Here is a 23,831-nt window from a genome sequence, read left to right as displayed (position 1 = left end):
GAAATCAGTTGCATTTCTCTACACCAACAACAAGACAGAAGAAAGAGAAATTAAGGAGTCCATCCCATTTACAATTGCACCCAAAACTATAAGATACCTAGGAATAAACCTAACCAAAGAGACTAAGAATCTATACTCAGAAAACTATAAAGTACTCATGAAAGAAATTAAGGAAGACACAAAGAAATGGAAAAATGTTCCATGCTCCTGGATTGGAAGAATAATATTGTGAAAATGTCTATGCTACCTAAAGCAATCTACACATTTAATGCAATTCCTATCAAAGTACCATCCATTTTTTTCAAAGAAATAGAACAAATAATCCTAAAATTTATATGGAACCAGAAAAGACCTCGAATAGCCAAAGGAATATTGAAAAAGAAAGCCAAAGTTGGTGGCATCACAATTCCGGACTTCAAGCTCTATTACAAAGCTGTCATCATCAAGACAGCATGGTACTGGCACAAAAACAGACACATAGATCAATGGAACAGAATAGAGAGCCCAGAAATGGACCCTCAACTCTATGGTCAACTCATCTTCGACAAAGCAGGAAAGAATGTCCAATGGAACAAAGACAGCCTCTTCAATAAATGGTGTTGGGAAAATTGGACAGCCACATGCAGAAAAATGAAATTGGATCATTTCCTTACACCACACACGAAAATAGACTCAAAATGGATGAAGGATCTCAATGTGAGAAAGGAATCCATCAAAATCCTCGAGGAGAACACAGGCAACAACCTCTTCGACCTCAGCCGCAGCAACATCTTCCTAGGAACATCACCAAAGGCAAGGGAAGCAAGGGCAAAAATGAACTATTGGGACTTCGTCAAGTTCAAAAGCTTTTGCACAGCAAAGGAAACAGTTAACAAAACCAAAAGACAACTGACAGAATGGGAGAAGATATTTGCAAATGACATATCAGATAAAGGGCTAGTGTCCAAAATCTATAAAGAACTTAGCAAACTCAACACCCAAAGAACAAATAACCCAATCAAGAAATGGGCAGAAGACATGAACAGACATTTCTGCAAAGAAGACATCCAGATGGCCAACAGACACATGAAAAAGTGCTCCATATCACTCGGCATCAGGGAAATACAAATCAAAACCACCATGAGATATCACCTCACACCAGTCAGAATGGCTAAAATTAACAAGTCAGGAAATGACAGATGCTGGCGAGGATGCGGAGAAAGGGGAACCCTCCTACACTGTTGGTGGGAATGCAAGCTGGTGCAACCACTCTGGAAAACAGCATGGAGGTTCCTCAGAATGTTGAAAATAGAACTACCCTATGACCCTGCAATTGCACTGCTGGGTATTTACCCTAAAGATACAAACGTAGTGATCCGAAGGGGCACGTGCACCCGAATGTTTATAGCAGCAATGTCTACAATAGCCAAACTATGGAAAGAACCTAGATGTCCATCTACAGACGAATGGATAAAGAAGATGTGGTATATATACACAATGGAATACTATGCAGCCATCAAAAGAAATGAAATCTTGCCATTTGCGACGATATGGATGGAACTAGAGGGTATCATGCTTAGCGAAATAAGTCAATCGGAGAAAGACAACTATCATATGATCTCCCTGATATGAGGGAGAGGAGATGCAACATGGGGGGTTGAGGGGGTAGGAGAAGAGTAAATGAAACAAGATGGGATTGGGAGGGAGACAAACCATAAGTGACTCTTAATCTCACAAAACAAACTGAGGGTTGATGGGGGGAGGGGGTTGGGAGAGGGGGGTGGGGTTATGGATATTGGGGAGGGTATGTGCTATGGTGAGTGCTGTGAAGTTTGTAAACCTGGCGATTCGCAGACCTGTACCCCTGGGGATAAAAATATATGTTTATAAAGCTGTAAAAAAAAAAAAAAGAAAAAAGAAAGGATGAATACCCAAGTTTTGTAGCAACATGGACGGGACTGGAAGAGATTATGCTGAGTGAAATAAGTCAAGCAGAGAGAGTCAATTATCATATGGTTTCACTTATTGTGGAGCATAACAAATAGCATGGAGGACAAGGGGAGATGGAGAGGAGAAGGGAGTTGAGGGAAATTGGAAGGGGAGGTGAACCATGAGAGACTATGGACTCTGAAAAACGATCTGAGAATTTTGAAGGGGTGGGGGGTGGGAGGTTGGGGGCACCAGGTGGTGGGTATTGTAGAGGGCATGGATTGCATGGAGCACTGGGTGTGGTGCAAAAATAATGAACACTGTTATGCTGAAAAAATAAAAAAATTAAAAATAAAGTGACCGTGGACACACACACAAAAAAAAGATCATGTTTGTATCTATAAAGGAGTTATTAAAGGTAGAAACAAGATTCTCAGTACTGTATTATATGAACATTTTTAGGACTATATGTATGTCATGTTCCTGTATGTAAAATAACAATAAATACATGTTTTAAGAAACATGCCTGGGTCAGAACCTCTAGGCAAATTAAGGAACAAAAATGTTCACAAAGAACAGTTTTCAAAAGCAAGTTTATGCAATGTTTTTGTTGGGTGTCATCAAGGAATTGTTTGATTGATGACCTTTGACTTTTAATATATGCACTAACATTTTCAAGTAATGCTTCTGAAGAATGAGGCACTTCCTCCATTCCTTATTACTACTCAGTAAAGGAGGTCAGATACCACATGCTGCCCTTGCACAACTTCCAATTCTTGGGCTCTAAGCAAGTCAATATTTTCTTTAAAATCTCGACTATCTAGGGTGCCTGTGTGGCTCAGTCAGTTGGGCATCTGACTCTTTATTTTGTCTCAAAAGTCATGATCTCAAGGTCATGCAATCAAGCCCCATGTCAGGTTCTGTACTCAGCATGGAGCCTTCTTAGGATACTCTCTCCCCCTCTGTCCCTCCCCATATGCACTCATGCTAAATAAATAAATAAATAAATTCTTTTTTTTTTTTAATGTCAAGAGTATCTGAATATTTCAAAGGGTTTCATTTGGATTACAGCTAAGGCATCAAATTACACAAGTGCTGTACCAATAGCTATAAAGTCTATCTCTTCCCTTCATAACTTTAAGTCCATTTCAGAGACCTGCCAAGTAAACATGTATTTGTGATCAGTTGTTGTATCCTAAATATTCAATAAAATTTTTAAAACAACGTTTATCTGATACGTTTCACTGTTGTATAACTTAGAAAAAAAGCTCACACATTTTCCTGGTTCTCAGTTTCATTACTTGTAAAATCCAAAGACTGGACCTCGTATAATCTCTGTGAAGTCACATATGTATAAACCTACATACCTACACACACACACACACAAACACATAAACACACACACAAAACCAATCTCCATATCCCTAGCACCAACCCCCAGCATTTATTCAATAAATACTCAGTCAATGAGCAAACCATTTAAGGAATAATCAATGATTCCCCAAACTGCAAATCCTTGTTTGCACTTTCATCTGTTTGGAGGGAAAAAGAGAGAAAAATAAGGATGGGGAAATGAGTTTTTCATAAAACTAACACTTCATTTGATTTAGGAACTGTATTTTATTTTGAGTATTTCTTCCCTACATGTCTGGTGTTAAAATGCCCATACCACTTATGAAATCATGGTGATAGTATTTTGTAGTTATTTTCACCATAATTTCCTTTCTTGGCAAAATTGGAAGTTAGTACACTATGTTGATCCCCCCATTCTTCAGTTTCTTTACAATTTTTAAATCATCTTTGAAACCAAAAGTGGGGTGAACCAAAGCAAGATAATTCCTGAAGTGCCCTCACGCTCCAAAATTCTAGGAGATAAACTTTTCTTGCCACATGGTTTGAACCACATAAACGCATACGGGGAGTGATTCAGCACCATGGACAGATCTCCACATAAGAGCCCCTCTTGGGGAACAAAAGGCTGGATTTAAATGAGTAGAATACAATGCAGGTTCTGCTTTGAACATGGCAGTCTTCATGTGGGCACACAACTCCAAGCCTAATACCCAAATTAATGAGTTTAAGTTTCCATTTAATGAAATATTCAGATTATGATTACACTTAGTTTCATTAACTGCATTCTCAGAATAATGTGATGGGGTTTCCTTTTCAACTTGTAATTAACTTTATTGAGAATTCTTATTGGGGTTTTTCAAGCAGCTTCCTAAAACCTTATTATAAATTATTTTAATATATGTATTATGGTATTAAACTATATTGCTTCATTTCATATCAGCTGTTGGTTGTTTTTTTTTTAAGATTTTATTTATTTGACAGAGAGATCACAAGTAGGCAGAGAGGCAGGCAGAGAGAGAGGGAGGGAAGCAGACTCCCTGCCAAGCAGAGAGCCTGATGCGGGACTCAATCCCAGGACCCAGAGATCATGACCCAAGCCTTCGGCAGAGGCTTAACCCACTGAGCCACCCAGGCACCCCTGTTATTTTTTTTTTTTTAAGAAGAAAAAAATTCAACACTAATCCTGAAGAACAGCAAGCTGACTGAACTGAAAAGAAGACCCTGAAAAGAATCTATACTCAACTCCTGACAGGTAATCCTGAAGTTTTGGTCTTCCCATGTCAGGGCATTTTTTAATTTTCCTACTAAAAGCAGTGTGACCCTAACCAAACAAAATCCCCTCCTCCCTTTATACAGTTTGTATAAAACTAACCAGACATGCAAGAAAGACCTATATTCTTTTTTTTTTTTTAAGATTTATTTATTTATGTTGGAGAGAGAGAGAAAGAGCAGGGGAAGAGGGTGAGGGAGAGAGGGAGAATCTTCAAGCAGACTCCCCACACTGAGCATAGAGCCTTTCATGGGGCTCGATCCCAGGACCCTGAGATCACGACCTGAACCAAAAGCGAGAGTCAGCAATTCAACCGACTGAGCTGCCCAGGCACCCAGAAAGACCTATATTCTAATCCTGATAGATCTCCCCTCAACCAAAGGTGAGGAAAATCAGCACATGGAATTTTTCTGCTTTCTTTCACTATGATTCTTGCAAAGTTGTTAGGGTGTATTTCTCGTTCAGAATGAAATATCAATTTCTCAAAAGAAATGTCCTAATCTCTTCCCTCTCCTTTGGCCCTGGGTGTTTCGAGGAGGTCTCCTGCATGCTCCCATAACATCCTGACCTTACTCCCATCATGCTTCTTTGCAATTACCTATTTATTCCACTGTACCACGAACTCCAGAAGGATAGTTCCCATCCTTGTAACTCCAATTCCTAGTACACTGCCTGGCTCATGGCAGGATTTTAGTAAGTATCAGTTAAATGTTGACTGACTTGATGGAAATTTTAATGACAACGAATCAGACAAATTGGCTAAAATCTGAGTCCTCCAAAACAGAAATAGTGACTTTATCTCAACTGGTCCATTTTCAAAGATTAGTATAGTCTAATACAGTGATTCTTAGCAGAAATCAATAAAGGAGGACAAGAAAGAGAAGAGATTTAACTGAAGCATCACCCATGTAGGTCTTTGGGGAGGGCACAGGAAAGGTCAGGAATACAGTACAAAGCCTAAAGCCACAGAGAGGTGGTGGGTTCATGTTTGCGCCCATGTATAGGATCTGAACTCCTTACTGAATATGTCTGTGGCCTTAGACAGGTTTCTTAAACTCCCTGAGCCACAATCTTCTCATCTATAACATGGGGGTGCAATATCTATTTCTGTTTTATTTTTTACTCCTTTTATATCCACACTAAGCGTCAAAAACATAGTAGGCATGTTGCATCATTTAATCCTAATGTATAAATAGAAATGCTGCCCCAAAGAAACTGTGCCCAAGAATAGAAGCCTATTCCTTGGTATGGAAGGAAGAGAACTTGGCATCTTTTAAGCTAAACGGGACACTGTGATGGGCACCTAGGCTTTCTTTACAAATAGTCCTACAGCTGCTTTGAAGCACTCTAGAAAAACAACGCGAATCTAATTAGGCAATGCCCTGTGGCCAGCATTAGGAGCAATTTTTGAAAATAGTCCAGGAGGCAGCTTACAGAAAGTGGTAGGTTTGGTTTTTTGTTGTTGTTGTTGTTGTTTCTTTTAAGAGTTCTGTTTCTCTGTTGCTTGCACACACACATACACTTACCGTCACACACACACACACACGTACCCCCTCATGCATACACAATCTCATTTTCTGGGTGAAAACACAAGACATGTTTGAGACCATACAAATTCCTAAGGTCTGGTCTGCCACTGTAAATAAAATATTAAAATCAATATTCCCAACAGAACAAAAGCTCATGTGGTTCAACAGGAATAGCAGAAAAACATAAGACAGGAACAAATGTCTAAGAATGGGACAGCTGCTCCATCGGAGCCATTTCCTTGGGAAGAAATTGACAGATTCCTCAGTTCTCATTTGCATCAAAAACATTAGTAGTAACAAACACACACATCCACACACACACACACACGCAGATTGTGTTATCAACTGACACACAGAGTGAAAACATTTTCACTTTGAAATATCAACTTCACAATGAATTCGTGCTGGTGTGTATCGCTGTCCCTTCTTCATAGACCACATTAGCACTAATGTTCACTCATTCCACAAATAATAATGGTAACGACCAACATTTACATGTTACCAGCCATTACGCTAAGTTCATTATATGTGTTAATGCATTTCATCTTCCTAACGATCTCGTATTTTGCTCCTTTTATAGTCTGGGACACAGAGGTTCAAAAAATTAATTTAATTTTTCCAAGATTACATAGCTAATAGCTGACAGAGCAGATAGCCGGTTCAGTTACCCCTGAGACCGGCCATGCCCATATCCCCCACTCCCTCATTGCACTATCACAAAGTCACACTGGACTTCCTTAGCAGGCACCATCCCCATATCAGAGACTCATCTGCGACACAGAATACATCAAGAAAAATCCAGAACTCTTGGTCTAAAGCCACACAAAATTGACTTGTTTTTAGCTACAAATGTGTTTAGCTAATCCACTTAAAGAGCCAACTCCTAACTCTTATTAACTCTGTTTTCTGACCCATGTGCCGAAGCCATAATCGCCATAGATCTTCAGACGGTGCTCTCTGAGCCTGCCTGACTGTGGAAAAGAATGTTCACGTTTCAGAAACAAGAGAGTTGGTAGCCGAGGCTGGGTTGAAAAGTGTTAAAGCCTCGCAGGAGTTGGAATGTGCTGGGTTCCCTCAAAATTCAAAATCCCAAGGGTCCTGCTAACAGGTTCCACTGGGCTTCTTAAGGGGATTCGGCTTGGGGTTCATCCTTCCATGCATGTATTTGTTCTTTTAACAAACATCTACTGAGCCCTGTAGCATCTCACTGGAGATACAGGGGTAAATGAAACAGACATGCTCCCCCTCAACAAAGCTTCAAACAGCAATCTCCACCCCGTTTCTCAGGCCTGGCCTTCTTGGAGAACCCACCCCACCATAGTCATGAGAGGGGCCAAGATAATCTCCATTGCATCCCAGTGATAGAACCAGAGTCAGACATTTGATCCAGGGGAAGCCAAGTCACTGACTGGTGAGAAACTATTCATTTTCTCTCTCTAAATAAAATGAATTAAAGACACAGTGATGATGTGCATTAAAGACAAAAGACCGTGATGCTTTATTACTCACTCCACCAACTGAAATCCCAAAGGTGGCCCTGATTCCTACCCTTCCTGAGCCTGGATATTCACCAGAAGATATCCCCATGGATATCCAACAAATTTCAGGCTATGTAGTCAGAGGGACCTGCATATAAATCCTACTTCCCCCATCTTTTAACTAGGACACTGCGGACAAGTTCTTTCATTTTAAATTTTATTGTGGATATTTTCAAATATACACAAGGACAGAATGAACCCCTCTGTATCAGGTCACCCAGCTACAATAATATTTTCCCTCTCCCGTTTCATCTGTCATGCCCCACAATGTTATATTTTCCTAGTGATTTTTAAAGTAAATCTCAGCCGTCACGTTAGGTGAGTTCCTCCCTTTCCATAAATCCCCGTTTTCTCTGTCATAAAACAGGAATTGCAATACCCCTTCCATGGGCTTTGTCATTCATTGGACAAAAACATATGGGGCTGCTGCTGTGAGCCAGCCCGGTTCCCACAGCATGTGGGGCCTCTATGACAGTACAAAGTGTTTGTTCTCATGGAGTTTATGCTATAGGCATAAATAATGAGGAAGACAATTCCAGAGGGAACAAAAGTTATGAAGAAAATAATGGGGAGATGGGGAACAGTAGGTGACTTGGGGGCCAGAGGGAGACAAGGAAGTCCTCTCCAATGAGGCTTTGGGGGCTAAGACATAAAAGCGTGGAGGCCCTGGGAGCCAGGACACTCAGGGTCTGCCTGGCCCTGTTTAAATCCCAGCTCCATCACGGAGTAGCTGGACACACCATGCATAAGCCATTTAACCTCTCTGATTCTCAGTTTCCTCACCTTTATGAGGTCAAAACAACAGTACCAACCTAATAAGGTTTTCAAGATTCCATGCATTTGGGGTTTAGAATGCTGTCTATATAAGTTACTGTTAATATTTCGCTATCTTACATATATGTGAATCTTACACACCTGCCCTGAATAGGAAAGTCCCCTGATTTTGAAAAGATGTTTGGGACTATCTGGGCCAGTGCCTCCAAAAGTCAAGTCTGCAACATCTGGGTACCTTGGTAAATACAGACAAATGAATGGAAATTCATTTGGCCCTAGACATGAGCTGTGCGGAATCTTCAGAAGCTAAACAGTGAATCTGCCTTGCACTTAGTTCTTTGTAAACCCACTTGGGAAGGGTCCTGGGGCAGGAGGGGGTGGGGTGATGCTGGAAGGGGAGCCCGGTCTTCCTGGTAGATTCTATATCCTGAAACATCAAGTCAGCATTTCTCCTCAGTTCAGGGTGAGAGCTCTCCTGCTCGTTATGCTGCTAAATAAATGGGGGGGGGGGGCATCCATCCAATTCCAAAGAAGGGCTGCATGTTTGCGTGGAATGGGAGGGTCCTCTGTCCCACAAGTCTATGTGAGAGCATAGTCAGTACATCAAACGGGTTCAATTCCAACAGTGACCAGGTGAATAGTTTTATATGGCTGTTTTTATAGACACTGGGAGACACTTTTTATATTATGGCAATAAAGGCTTTGTAATTGCTGCTGACTTATTTTTCGGGTTGTTTTCAGTCTTTACCACATCGTTAAACAATACTGCCGACCAAAATTCTACTATCGAGTCGGCTGGACTAAATACAATGCAGTATCCTGGAGTGGATCCTGGAACCGAAAAGGGACGTACGTGAAGAAACACCGCGAAATTCAAACATTATCCACACAGCACAGCTAAAAATAACATACTAATGTTGATTTCTTTGTTTTGACAGGTGTACACAGCAACGTAAGATGTTCGCATTGGGTGAGGAATATACAGAACTATGGGTGCTATCTTTGCAACCTCTCTGTAAATATGAAATTATTCCTAAACTGAAACGGCCTTTAAAAAAATAAAAGTGTTCTGTTTACACAAATGAGTTGAGAGACATTGATCCAGACTCTCTCCTTGTAGCCACGGCCCTCACTCCCATCGCCCATTCTTAAGACGAAAGGGAGCCTATATTTACCCCGCACTCCCGGAAAGGATGGGGAGTGTCACTGGCAGGCTGCGAGGCTGGGGTGGGGGAGACAGCAGCACGTTCATAGCTCTTGAGGACAAAATGTGCCTTCAAAAGCAAACTATAATTATACAGAAGCTGAAGAGCGTTTGCGAAAAAATCACTATCTCATCTGAATCTACATCCTGTTCATCAAAGAGGTCGAGGCCCTTTTGATTATCAGACTAAATATTTTTAGGCAATATCACTGAATGCCTGGAAAGAACATGAACGGCATCAGCTGAAGAAAAATCCATCTTCAGATAAAAAGGCAAGTCTTGCCTATCACAGGAAAAATCAACCCTAGGAAATTTATAAAGGAAAATTGGCAAAATTGCCCCTCATGGAAGCTTTCTGCCCCCTTCCACGTGCCTCTACCTTAGTCCTTCTCTACTCCCTTCCTTCTAATTATCCACTGACTTTTCATTCTCTTAGCATTGGACCAAAGCACAATGGGAAGACCAGAAAGGGGTCTAGTATTAGTATTAGGATGAAGAAAGAGAAATAGATGGAGAAGAGGATTCTCTAAAAGCTGTCAAGTGGGTCACTGAATAAAGACAAAAGTGATATTCAAGTTTGGGCTATCGAATTCTCAGTCAAATATGGTCACTTGAATGTTTAATGAAGAACGCCCCAACAATGGCATGATGGGCTTCTTTTTGGTATATCACAAATTTTTTGTCCATTGTAAATCTTCTTCGTTTCCACAATGTCCAGAAAAGGTTTTTATATTCAATAGATGCATTCTAACTCTGGCACCAAGAACTCTCAGTTGGATTGGATTCCTTCTCTTCTAGTTCTCTGTGGGTCAAAATGGGCTGGGTCAGCTGCATGGCTTCTAGCACCCCTGATAACTGATAAACACCAGTCATCAAGGTCTATCCTCTCAGTGAACTCCCCAAATCATTCCTTCTCCTGAACATGTAAATTTTCTCTGTGTCTATAATATATAAATAGCTCCTGTGAATCAATAAAAAGACAAAATCATTCCAAGGAAGCCTATCATTACTACCAAGCACTGAATTATTCACAAAAAGTGAACTGACTGATATAAATCTGTGGAAGGGATATATGCTTCTTATTTTCCAGATGTGCCCAAGAATTCTAGGAAATAAGGACTGGATCAACCCAGCAGCAATATATGAAATTAACATCTTGCTAATGCAAGAGTGCAATGTTGGCATGCACCTGGAACTCTCTTCTATAGTCTCCCACGAATGCTCTGGTATAGTTCTACCCAGTAGAATTTTACAAGACACATTTCTTCTAATGAGTATAAATATCAATGATGACTGAGAGACACAGACTAAAAGCAAGAATCGTAAATAAATCCAGTTAGTCTGTCACAAGAGACTTGTGAATTACTCAGTGACTGGGACACCCATCTCTGAGCAGTAATTTGTTTTCAGTACAACTTCAAACAAAAGTACCTTATTGAAACAAGATTCATTAATGTCCCTTGCCCTTTTGCCTGATGCCATGATGAAACGTGGGTGACTTCAATGAGTCTTTTATTGCAATTGAGTGCTGGTTCAAAAATCATCGTAAAGATTGAAACGTCACATGAGAAACGTGTTGACAGTCACCTGGAGCAGCCAGGAACTCAACACCATTTCAACTTTGTCTCCTCCATGACGGCATTTGCTCGCCTGCCATGGCTGGAACCAACATACATCTAGCTTCAACTGATTTCCCAGGGACACCTTTCAGAGAATGTCCTCATTTCCATCAAAGCCAGACTTGGGCTCCGCAACTGCCGTGTCACAGTTGGTGAAATTAACTATAACTTTCAGGGCTGTGAGATTCGGTCATAAAACTTCCAACTGCTGATGCATTTTGCTCCAAAATGTGGCTATTTCTCCTGCCATTCTACGACCCGGTTCATAAATACATAATGTCGAATTATTTAATACAATGACACCTCAGACATTCTATTCAGTGGCCCATTGGCAAACTGTGTAAACATTGACTTTTCAAATATACTGCAACATTTCCCCGAGGCTTTGAAAAATTATCACTAGGCAGAATCAGAGACTTCGCATCACCTTTATCGAATACCAGAGATTCATTCCTCTACCCATCGAGCATAAAAATTCGTAGCCAAACAGTCCAAAACGATGATTCAGCAAATAAAACCCCAATGCAACTCTGGTAGCGGAGTTTCAGCCAAAGCAACCAAGACTCTAACATGCGCGATGTGTTTAAGAATCTCCAGCCACAACTAAATGGGTCTTTTACATTGTCTGGCTTTTGTTACTTTAAACCAAGCCCTCCACGTTACTTTAATGTGGGAGTTACTTGAAAACATAATTGCTAGGAATAAACACGGGAATACACTATTGTCAAAAACTAAACAATCTTGCTTCCCCCCCCACCCCCGCATTGGTCAGTACATCAGTTCCATAACATCATATGTCATATATAAAGACCTTTGAAAGGAAAGAAAAATTGAGGGAGCATACAGAGACTCCCAAGAATTCCTACTGAAACATAATAGCAAATGTAGCATTTTTTCCCCCAGCAGAAAAATGGAAGGGAATTTGCTACAGTTGAATCACACGTACCCATCCCAAAACAACATAACCGCAACTGAACGCCCCCCACACAAATATGGTGCATACACACACAGGGTAGTTTGTGATGTATTTCTGCCAAACTCTCTTTTGATGAAAAGGAGATCATATTCTACTGAACTACTATCAGTTCAGTGAAAATAGTATGAAACATAAAGGTCACCTCAAGAAATAGACAAATGGGCCCTATCTCACCAATCTCCCCCATCAAGAGGAACCACTAAAATGGCTAACAGATTACCTGTCTCGGATGAACCAACCAAGTCACCCATCGGTTAACAAGGTAACCAACCATGATGAACGAACCAAGAGAGCCATTCGTTAACAGGAGAACCAACCGTAAGAAACTAACCAAGGGGCGCCTGAGTGGCTCAGTGGGTTAAGCCTCTGCCTTCGGCTCAGGTCATGATCTCAGGGTCCTGGGATCGAGCCCCGCATCGGGCTCTCCGCTCAGCGGAGAGGCTGCTTCCCCTCTCTCTATGCCTGTCTCTCTGCCTGCTTGTGATCTCTCTCGGCCAAATAAACGAATAAAATCTTTAAAAAAAAAAAAAAAAGAAAGAAACTAACCAAGGGGTTCGCTCTTTAACGGAGAAACAGACCAAGTGAAATCTGACAATACCAAACAGGGCTTCATCCCGGACAGATGAAATCAAACTTCTAGCTAGTCAGCAAACAGAAAAGCTCTTCGTGAACCCAAACACAGACCACGAAATCTAGACACACGACCCCTGCATGGGTCACCAGGAGGGGCTGGGAACGGACCGCACGACTGTACTTACGAAGATTATTTATGGGGGTTCTGGTATCCATGTTTTCATAATGCTGGACATGAACCACAATGTTGAGGTCCCTCTCCATGGGGTCAGTGTTGCAGTGGCCCTGGGGCCGCATGACATCTGCAAGGGCTCTGAAAGAAGAAAGAATTTAAATCTGTTCATTCCAAACACAATGACTGGCACCTGCTGTGCTCAGGGCACTGGACTTAGGAAGACAAGGCCTCGATTCCACAGAGCTACCATTCTAGTTAGGGGAGGGAGGGAGGAAAAGATGTGAGGAAGTAAAAAAGATCACTGCAATTAGAGGTTACATAAGGATTTTGTGCACAACAGTCCACACGCTCCTCACAACAGCTATGAGAAAGCAGCATCGACCACCTCAAAGAGTTGCTGAGAAGATCCAAGGAAGAATCTATGTAATATGTCTGTGCCCCCATAAACTTAGTCCCCCCCACCCCATAGCTCATGCTAGATCCCACACATCATGTACAATGATGGCCCAGTATTAGCAACAAATAACATTCCTGGAGTACTTACCATAAGCTGACCCCCCATCCTAATTGCGTTACGTGCCTTAATTCAACAAAGTATCATATGAATACCTTCTGAGGTTTATTACTCCTTCTCTGCAGATGAGCAAAGGAAGGCTCAGAGAGGTGAATTAACCTGCTAAAGGTCACACAGCCAGTTGTCCAGGACTGAACTAGAGCCAAGGCACAGCTCTGTACACTGCGTGCATTGGGTTTCCAGCAGCTAGGGAGGATTTGGTGTGACCCAGCCCCACCCCACGTTGGTGCCCCTCTCAGTCAGGAGCTGGGATGGAGGGAAAAGCAGACAACCTGAGTCACCAGCTGTGTCTTGGGCCCTTCCCAGTTATCATCCTGTTTAATCTCCTGGACGCTCATCCAAGGGCTGATATATTTTACTATTTCCCGACAAGTAAGACAACAAGGTGAGAGGTGTTAAGGGGCCGTGTGTGGTTCCCAGGGCTACTGTAACAATACACCACACACTAGGTGGCTTCGAACCACAGAAATTATGGTCTCATGCTTCTGGGGCCAGAAATCCAAAATCAAGATGTCGGTAGGGCCACGCCCTTTGGGAAACCTGTAGGGGACTCCTCGCTTTGATTCCTCCTGGCTTCTGCGAGTTGCTGGAATTCTCCATCTTCCCCTGGTGTGTGTCCCACGTTCTCTTTCAAGGACACCAGTCATATTGGGTTAGCGGCCCACCCTGCTCCAGGGTACCCTCATCTTAAATCACAACATCCATGATTAGACACGATCCCATGTCTAAATCATGTCACGTTCCCAGGACCACAAATCAGGACCTTATAAAAGACTTTTTTTAAGGGGTGATGGGCGAGAGAGGGGGCTGGCACCCAATTCAACCAGAACAGTGACCTTCAGAATTAGATGTAAACTTAGCCAAGCCGCTCAGTGTTCGCACATGGAACAGAACAGAGACAGCTGTCAACGGGCATCTCTCCTAAGGTCAGACCTCACCAACACATTGACTTCTCTTCACCTGCTCTCCATCATGTCTTTATTTAGATGTGATTATCCTTGAATGGTAGAGACTGCTGCAGGTATAAAATTGCACAGGTGTGAATAATGACTTGAGCATTGTTTTTGCCATAAACCTCATGTTGCTTTCTCTTTGCACAACATGGGGGCTAGCCATATTGAGAAATGTAAACTTCCTTCATGCCATGGTTTCAGGGTGGGGTGGCAGAGAATCAGCCCTGCCTATCCACTTCCCTGGTTAGGGGCACCTCAATGGTCAGCACCACCCCTGCCTCCGTACACAGTACTCATCCAGGCCTCCTCTCGGGGGTCCACCCCCACAAGCCATAGTGCCATGTTTTCCAACCCATCCCGATGCTCTTCATGTACCAGAACCCTCCAAGTCCACATCAGAGGAGACAGAGAAGCAAGGTGAGCTCTTTGAGTGAGGCCCACGCATAACCACCTCTGAACGCGACAGGCCCAGGCTGCCTGCTAAAATTTACCCCCCTAGAGCCCCGACTCTCAGATAGTGGTCCACCAACCAGGAGCAACATCCTCGCCCCGGCACATGTTAAAATGCAAGTTTCCAGATCCACCCAGACCCACTGACTTGGAAACTCCAGAGGCAGGCAGGGCCCAGCCACCTGCGTTTTCTGTTGCACATTCAAGTCTGAGACTCTGTTAGGGTAGCAGATGCCCCGAGCGTGGCGGAGTGGTTGCTCATAGGGTGAAGAGATGATGGCAAGATTCCCACATGAATTAGAGGGAAAGATTGAGTCCTCCAAGAGACAAGAGAACAGCAACTGTCCCCTTCATTCCTTCACGGAACTGACATGTATCGCCCACTCTGTGCCAGGCACTGTTCAAGACTCTGGGCATACAGTAATATGCAAGGTGGAGAAGACCACTGCCGGCCTGGAGCTTATATTCTACGGGACAGGATAAGGAGTATGCATGTTAAATAAATTAACGAGAACTGCGAAAATTAAAAAAAAAAATTGTAACAGGATCAAGAGACACCCATGCATAGCAGCATTATTCCCAACAGCCCAAGAGTGGAAACCAACCCAAATAAAGGAACAAATGGAGGGACAAACAAAATAGGAGATATGGGATAGAGCATGATTCAGCCATGAAAAGCAATGAAGTATTAACGCCTGGTACAACGTGAATGGAACCTGGAAACCTGATCCTCTGCAAAGAAGCCAGACCCAGAAAGCCACAGAGCAGATGATTCTATTTATATGAAATGTTCAGAAAAGGTAAATCCATAGAGATAGAAAGTAGATGAGTGGTGGTGGCAGGGTCTGGAGAGAGAGAGGAATGGGGCTGCTGCATTCATGTATACAGACTTTTGATAATGAATAGATTCTGGGATCCCAGAGTGGTGTTGGTTGTTCAACTTTGTGACTATGCCAAAAAAAAAAAAAAAAATCACTGAATTGTACACTTTTTAAAAATTCTAAATAAAGAGAGAAGGAGAGATAAGGTGGTCAGGAAAAAGCTTTCCTGAGGAGGAGACATTTGAGTTGAGTCTTGAGTGGTGAGGAATTGGTCCCATAAAGATGGAAAGAACCTTCCTGGCAGAGGGAACAGCAAGTGCAAAGGCCCTGAGGCAGGAAAGAGATCGAATATTCGAGGTACCAGAAAGAAAGCCAATGAAGCTGGAAGATGCCCAATAAAGAAGGGGCAAAAGGAGGGGCATTCAAGGTGAGGCTTCTCCTACCCATTCTATGGAGCAAAACACTGCTCAAGTCAACCCAGCTCATCAGTGCAGGGACCAAGATACAAAGCTGAGTGTCCCTGACACTGGAGTTCAGCCTCCTTCCCTGCTCTGTGCTGTAAGCAGCATCTAAAACTCAACAGGGCTACAAGAAAGGAATGTCTGAGACAAAGGGTACATTCCCTCTAACGCTAATTTGCCTTTTTCCCTTCTAAACAGGTTCTTTATCATGAGCTTCAAGGGATCTCGGAGCCCCTCTGGAATTGAATGAAAATTTTGTGCATTTCTCTTGAACAGGAAGCCATAGCTTTCCCCCAGATTCTCTAAGGAGTTTCCCCACACAAGAATTCCAAAATATTCAGGCTTTCAAGAAGTTAGCAAAGTAAGTCATTGGGACAAACGACCACAAACTTGGTCGGCACTGCTTTCTATAGATCCCTTGGGCTTCTACTGAGTCTGGAAATTCTTGAAAATCCAGCCCAGAAGCCAAGGTTGCTTTTCTCCTAAGGCAGCCCCTCGCAGAGTGTGCAATGGAAATGAGGGTTCCCTAAAAGGTCTCCATATCCTGGAAAAGCAGTCTGCAAGGTATGGTCCGCTCATTTCAGGGACCACATAAAATGATTCAGCATCAGGAAAGGAAATCCGAGAACTTCTGTGTGTGGTCTTTAGGGGTTCAAGTAAGAAATCAATGTCATGTGTGTATGGATGCTGGAGCCCTCCCTTGAATTGCCCACATCAGACAGTGAGAATCGGGAACCTCAGGCCCAGGAGGGCGACTGGCAGTGGCACCATCATTAAGGTTCATCTGCTACATCCAGCTCTGAGCACCGCGAAAGGGACTATGCAGCTAAATTACCTATCTACTTGCAAGTAGGCTAACCATCATCAAGCAGGCGTGTGGCTTAAAAATGTCCCCCCAAAATCCACAGCCTGAAGATCACATTAACAGAGCAAACCCAAGAATACAACAGAGTGATTCTCCCCCGCCCCGCGCCACCACAGCTAGCTCGTCGCAAGGTTAAACATGATGACTGTCTGTCTATTCAGATCAAAGCAAAGCCAGCCCAGAACAATCCAAACTCTCATGAGAAGGATTCAAAATATGAACTGTTTATTAATGGTCAACCTTTGAGAAACCAACTGATGATTGCATGACATCATCACACTTTGCAACCAATTTTGAGATCAGATTTATTACACCTTCAGCTCCATTTGAAATTTCTGTTTTCATATATGCTTAAAATGCACCTAATAGCTGTTGGCAGGTAGGAGCACAAACTTACTAGTAAAACAAATGGGCAGGTATTAGGGGACATACTTAAACACATGTTATAACTCACATCCAAAAAAATTAATAAATAAGACAAGGGAAAGAACCAACTATGTGCTGTAAGCCAAATAAATTCCCCAGGATTTGTCATCTATCTGTGGCATATAGTTTGGGTGCTTCTCAAGCAAAGTGCATTCATGTTACCTAGGGGTCTTATTATAAAATGTAGACTGGGGGCAGAGCTGGGGGGGAGCACCTAGGTGGCTCTGTCAGTTAAGCATCTGCCTTCAGCTTGGGTCATGATCCCGGGGTCTTGCAAGTCTGAGGCAGGGCTTGAGACCTTTCTGCTTAAGCACCCAGGTAATGAAAATGCTGCTGTTTCACAGGTCACACTCTGAGTAACAAGATCCTAAAAGTACTATGACGGTCAACTTTAAGTGTCACCTTGACGGAGCCACAAGATGCCCAAATATTTGGTCAAAAATCATTTGGGTGTGTCTAAGAATGTGCTTTTGGATTAGATTTACATTTACATCAGGAGACTGAGTAAAGCAGATCATCCACCAGCATGTGGGTGGGCCTTGTCTAATCAGTTGAAGGCATGGATAAGACAGAAGGCTGACCCTCCCCTGAGTAAAAGTGAATTTTCCTGCTGGAGAGGCTTCAAATTGGGATGTCAGTCCTGCAGATTTCAGATTCCTAAGGCCAAGGCCACATAAGGTATCTCTTCCTTGATATCTCTTCACCCAGTTCAGAACAAGTACATCAAAACATTGCCATTTTTGAAGTCAGACGATTCCCTGTTGTCCCATAGCTCTTAAAACAGGGCTGGGTATGCCATAGGTACTCAGTAAATACCTACTACATGAATATGTGAAAGAGTGAATGAATAAAAGAGATCCTTTCTTATGGAAACCAGGAGGTCAGAAAGCAGAAGTCGTCTGTGCCAGCTACCGTCCTGTGCACTGAGGATACAACAGCAGAAGAGACTCTGGTGTCCCCACAGTCCTTCCTGTGGACAGTAATGCAAGAAGACAGATAATAAACTAGCAAACCAGTAAATGAGCATGTTAATTTTAGGCTATAATGTGAAATGAAGCCAGTAACACCAAGCGATGGGTTGGAGGGGCAGGGGCGGTGGAAACTGAGCCTGGGTGGTCAGGGACGGTTTCTCAGAGAAGGTGGCACTTGAGCTAAGACCTGAACAGGAAGAGCCAGCATGTGAGGTCTGACAGAGGAGAATTTCAGCCAAGCCAACACAACAGCTCCAAGGTAGCCATGAGCTTGGTATATTTGAGGAACAAAAGAGAAGCCTGCGTCCCTTTACTTTCCAATTACAGTGAGTAAATAAAAGCCCCCAGCATTTCCAAGCAGAGCTCAGAGTCCCAGCATCTTGCTTCAAAGCTTCCAGGAGTCCCAAGGTCTGAACTGTGTTCTGACATTTAAACACTTGAATAAGATTCCGGAGCATTTCCTCTCATATCAGAAGCAGCTTTTATTTTTCAAGAATGCAAGGGTAATGGGTGGGAGGTACCTTTCTGAGGGGTGGTTGCACGGGTGTAGATGAAGTTCATCCAACTTCACTTCGGCTCCAAATGTGTGCATTTTATGGTTTACATTATACCCCAATGAAGATCATTCTAAAATGCAAGGTCTCGGGCACCTGGGTAGCCAACTCTTGATGCTATAGATTATGACCTCAGGGTCATGAGATCGAGCCCCCCAGGTCAGGCTCCATGCTGGGCATGGCGTCTGCTAAAAGTCTCTCTCTCTCTTTCCCTCTGCCCCTCTCCCTGCATGCTATCTCTAAAAAAATAAATAAATGGATATAATAAAATGCAGGACTCAGTACCCAAAGAGAAACAAATGTACCCTGCCAGGAAAAAAAGTTGAAAGAGACTTTCCCATGGTCGACAGGTCACCCACGCAAGGGCTTCTCTAACCTGTCGAAGCCATAGGATAACCACAGACAGGCAAAGAGGGGGAAGCTGGAGGAAGAGAGAAAAGGCAAGAGAAGGAAGGACATTTATCACTTGATGCTATTTCTTCACAAGGGACTCCAGCTCTTCTGAAGCGTGTTTGAAAAACACACAGGACACTGGGCTGCGTAATTTGCCCCTTGGATTTCTGATTCTGTTTGAAGGCGGGCAAGATAATGACATGTGTTCCCTACTGGCTTCAAGCGTACAGAGCTTCAAACATGCGTCTGGGCCCCAAGGTCATTTCTCATCAATGCCTTCTCCAAGAGGGCTGGCCCTGCCAGGGGCAGATGCAGAGAACATTCCAGGACTTGATCTTATGGTGGCTCCTTGAACCAGCCCCACTGCTTGTGTTGCCATTTGCACAGCATCAAGCACTTCTTTGTGATCTGAGACGGCAGGCGTCCTGCATGTGTCCACTCAAAGGCAGTGCAGCCTAGTGGTCAGGGACCTGTGCTCTGGCCTCGTGCTATCTGGGTTTGAAGTCTGACTCCTCCACTCCCCTGGGGCTTGTTCATCCTCATGGAAAGCCATCTGTGCCTCTTAGAAGGCAGACTTAGTGGTAAGGCTTGCCTCAACTGGGGAAGGAAATTACGTGAGAAGGGACACACAAGCTCACCACCGAGGGTTCTGCAACATCACCTAGGCCAACACTTTGCAAGGCATTTAATGTGGTCATCCATGGGTCTTCTCTCTTATTCTGAACTCCTGCTAAGCCTAGAGGACTTGGGACACCTGACCCATGTCACACAGCTAAAAAGAAGTAGCAGAACAAGGGCTAGGTGCTGAGTTCCAGACTATAGCATTTACTTCTTCAGCAGAAATGGGATAGAAAATTCTAGCAGTAGGAGTTAGAGGCCCTGAGCAGTGACCCTAGGAGGTCCTGGGCTAAGAGCTTTCTAAGCCTGGTCTCAGTAAAACCTCACAGAAGCCTATGACATAGGGATCATCATGATCTCATCTTACAGACAAGAATCTAAAACTCAGAGAGGTGAAGGGGCACCTGGGGTGGCTCAGTGAGTTAAAGCCTCTGCCTTCGGCTCAGGTCATGGCCCCAGGGTCCTGGGATCAAGCCCAGCATCGGGCTTTCTGCTCAGCAGGGAGCCTGCTTCCCCGTCTCTCTCTGCCTGCCTCTCTGCCTGCTTGTGATCTCTGTCTGTCAAATGAATAAATAAAATCTTTAAAAAAAAAAAAAAACTCAGAGAGGTGAAGTCACTTTCCCAAGGTCACACAGCTATTAAGTGGCCAAGCTGGACTGAATCTCAGGCCATCTGACTTCAGCCCCCGCTGCTAAGGCTGGCCTGACAGCATCTCCATGGACTGCAGGTAACAGCGCTAAGTGAACTGGGTGGGAGGTGGAGACCCAGGGGAACCTGCATGCAAGATTCCTAAAGAGGGAAGTTCCCACTCAGCGGCCACCAATGGTTTCCATCAGAAAAATTCAGGTCCAGTGTTGTTGGACCTGCCAATTTCTCCAGAGAAATCAGAAATCTGGATGTCAGTGTGATAACGCCAAGCTTTAAAGGTTGGTAATTGGTTTTAAGTTGGTTTTAAAACACAATATATAATACAGACTAAAGAAATTTCACAGCCAGATGAGTGAGCCTTGACCGGATCCTTGTTTGAAAGCCCAAGCTCTGGAAGACATTTTTTGGCATGACTGGGAACATTTTAATGTGATCGGCTATCTGATCATACATACGGTAGAAACTCCGTCCTTTCTCTTGTGCGTGCTACTGGAATTTTGGTGCGTAGGAGAATGTCCCTGTTCTTAGGGGATCCACGCTAAATTATTCAGGGATGAAATGTCATGTCTGCAACTGATTTTCGAAAGCTGCAGCCAAAAAACAAAGGAAAAAGGACAAGAGAAAGAAAGAAGAGAGAAAATAAAAATATGGAGAGCACTATAAAGCGAATATGACAAAATACTAATGATTGTCCCATCTAGATTAGTAGTTCCTGACTGGGGAGTGATTCTACTCCTTGATGACATGTGGCTACGGCTATGAATATGTGTGTGTGTGTGTGTGTGTGTGTGTGTGCGCGCGCGCACGCGCGTTTTACTGTCACAGCTGGGTTGTGGGGTGGGTACTACTGGCACCTAGTGGGTAGATCCCAAGGAGGCTGGCAAACACCCTTCACTGCCCAGGACAGCCCCCCAACACTGAGCATGAGCCGGCCCCAAATATTGGTGGTGCTGGGGGTAAGAAACCTCAGGTTATTCTGGATTTCTTTCTTATTATTCTTTCAAGTTTATTTTTGTTTTTTGGTTTGTTTGTTTTTGTATGTTTAAAATGTTTCACAGTAAAAAAAAAAAAAGAAAGAAACTTAAAAATAAGAATAGTATAGTAGAAATAAAGTGCAGATCAAACAAAATTTGTCTGTGGGGTTTGGTAACCATAGCTGGCCACCTTTTGCAGTCCCTGCTTCCAATATATAGTGGCTGGATGTCACGCTGCTGTCGCTGGTGAATGAGTGTCTTTGGAGTTCTTAGACCAGCGTGAGCAAGACCCCCACAGCTCCTGGAATTACTGACTTTCTCCTGCTTTCAAGCCCATTCAGCCCAGAAGGAGGCGGGTCACATGCCCAGGACTCTGAGCCTGAAAACTGACATCACTGAGGCCTCTTCTGGGATCACACAAGCGCAAGGGGTCACGAGAACAGTTGGTGACATGGGGACAGCCAGGTGCTGTAAGTCTTTGAAGGGTCAGACAAAAGGAGAAAAAAAAAAAAAACCCTCATCCCACTAACTCTCACGGCCCAAGACAAAATAAATTAAGGGGCTGCAGAAAAGATGTTGGATTCACCTGGAAGCCACCTCAGAACCTCTCTGAGGCCAAGTTCAGAGGTGCTGGCCCCACCCAATTCACCCCTCAGCCACTACAGGCAACAGCTAATGAGCTCCAGCTGGGGCCTGGACTCCAAAGGTTTCAAGGCATCCACTGAGTAAGACGCATCTGGAGGGTCGGGGGTGCGGGGAGCCCCCGCACCACAACTACACAGAAAGCCCTATACATGCAGACAACACAAAACAGTACGCAAATCAGAGAGTCAGAGTGGATTAATTCCTCCCTCCCCAACTGTGTGCGATAGTCCCAAACTCAAGAACAGTGTTTGTGAAGGCGGAGGGCACTTTTTACGAACCATTCGGGGAGGCTGTTCAATGCGGATCTCTAGGGCTCATCCCAGACCTACACTGATCTGCAGTCCCTCCTGGACAGAACAGGAGAATATGCATTTTGCATTTTTAGGAAGCGTCCCCCCTCCCCCGCCCCGAATGCTCAGGGAAACTGAAAACACAGCCGAAACCAGGGGGCCGGGGAATAAGGTTTCCCCGTGTGACCTTGGGCCAGTCACCCAAACTGGATATTCTCACCTATAAATGTGAATTAACAGCACCCTGTCTCACAGCTGTGAGCACTGAGATTTACACACACACACATATGCACTCACGCACGCACGTACATTCACAGGTACACGTGTGCGTGCACGTGCACGCACACACACACGCACACACCCTAGTACGGTGCCTGGCAAACGTTAGTTCCTTTTCCTTACTAGTGATCGGCCCCGCGCTGGAAAGCCTAGAGAGCTTCACAGAAGTACACAGGCTTCGCGCAGCCCTGAAGATTCTGATCTAAATTGTCGAGGGTGGGGCCCCTAGCAACAGGATTTTTTAAAAAGCATTCCAGGTGGATCCGAAGCCAGGGTTGAAAATTATACCCTGGAAACTGCCAATAAAAATCAGCTATTCCTGGGGGCAACCTGGGTGGCTCCGGAGGCGGAGCTTCCAACTCTTAATCTCAGCTCAGGTGCTGATCTCAGGGTGGAGAGTTCAAGCCCCGGGATGGGCCCCACCATGGGGGGAGCGGGTAGAGCGGAGGGAATCAATTGTTCTTTCTCTCTTAGAGAATGCACTTCCAGTGCATTCTGGAATTCCCAAAATGTGTACAGAGGAGAAGCCAAGTGGAGGCTGGTACCAGAGGGCTGGGTGCCCCCGGATTCCGCCCCCAAGCAGCCCTTTCCGGGTACCTGCAGGAGAAAGTAGCTGCAACCAGCTAGGCTGGGTGATTCTTTTTCTCCTGACAGAGCTGCAAGGGGGCAGGACAGGGAGCTGAGTCCCTGCTGGGCCCTCAGGTCTGCCTTGGAGCGCGGTCTCCACAGAAATACCCAGATCAAAGAGGGCCTGAAGCTAGCTAGCATCACCTTCTCCCCCAGACGTCCAAAGGGAGCCGCCCACCATTAGCCAGGCTCCCACCTTCTCACCTGCCTTCTCCCACCCTTCCTACCCTCCCCCACCCCCCACCCAAACACCCAGGAGGGCTCCTTTAGGCGCTGGTTTGCAAGGAAAAGGCTCAGTGGATATTTCGGCAGAAGAATTAACCCGAACCTGCAAGGCAGCCTACCTATCCCTGGGTGACTCTC

General features: G+C 44.2%; 1 protein-coding gene across 2 annotated transcripts in view; it reads right to left on the bottom strand.

The window, feature by feature from the left end:
• SHISA9 (shisa family member 9) overlaps nt 1-23,831 on the bottom strand; it is a 283,227-nt gene that overhangs the window by 257,140 nt on the left and 2,256 nt on the right. For both annotated transcript variants that reach the window (XM_047714605.1, XM_047714606.1), the window contains exon 2: nt 12,930-13,057. In XM_047714605.1, the coding sequence (XP_047570561.1) occupies nt 12,930-13,057 (128 nt within the window). The remainder of the gene's footprint in view (nt 1-12,929; nt 13,058-23,831) is intronic.

This window comes from Lutra lutra, chromosome 18 (assembly GCF_902655055.1).
Source record: "Lutra lutra chromosome 18, mLutLut1.2, whole genome shotgun sequence".
Lineage (NCBI taxonomy): Eukaryota > Metazoa > Chordata > Mammalia > Carnivora > Mustelidae > Lutra > Lutra lutra.
Note: the sequence above shows the minus strand (reverse complement) of the source record. Positions and strands in the feature narration are given on the sequence as shown.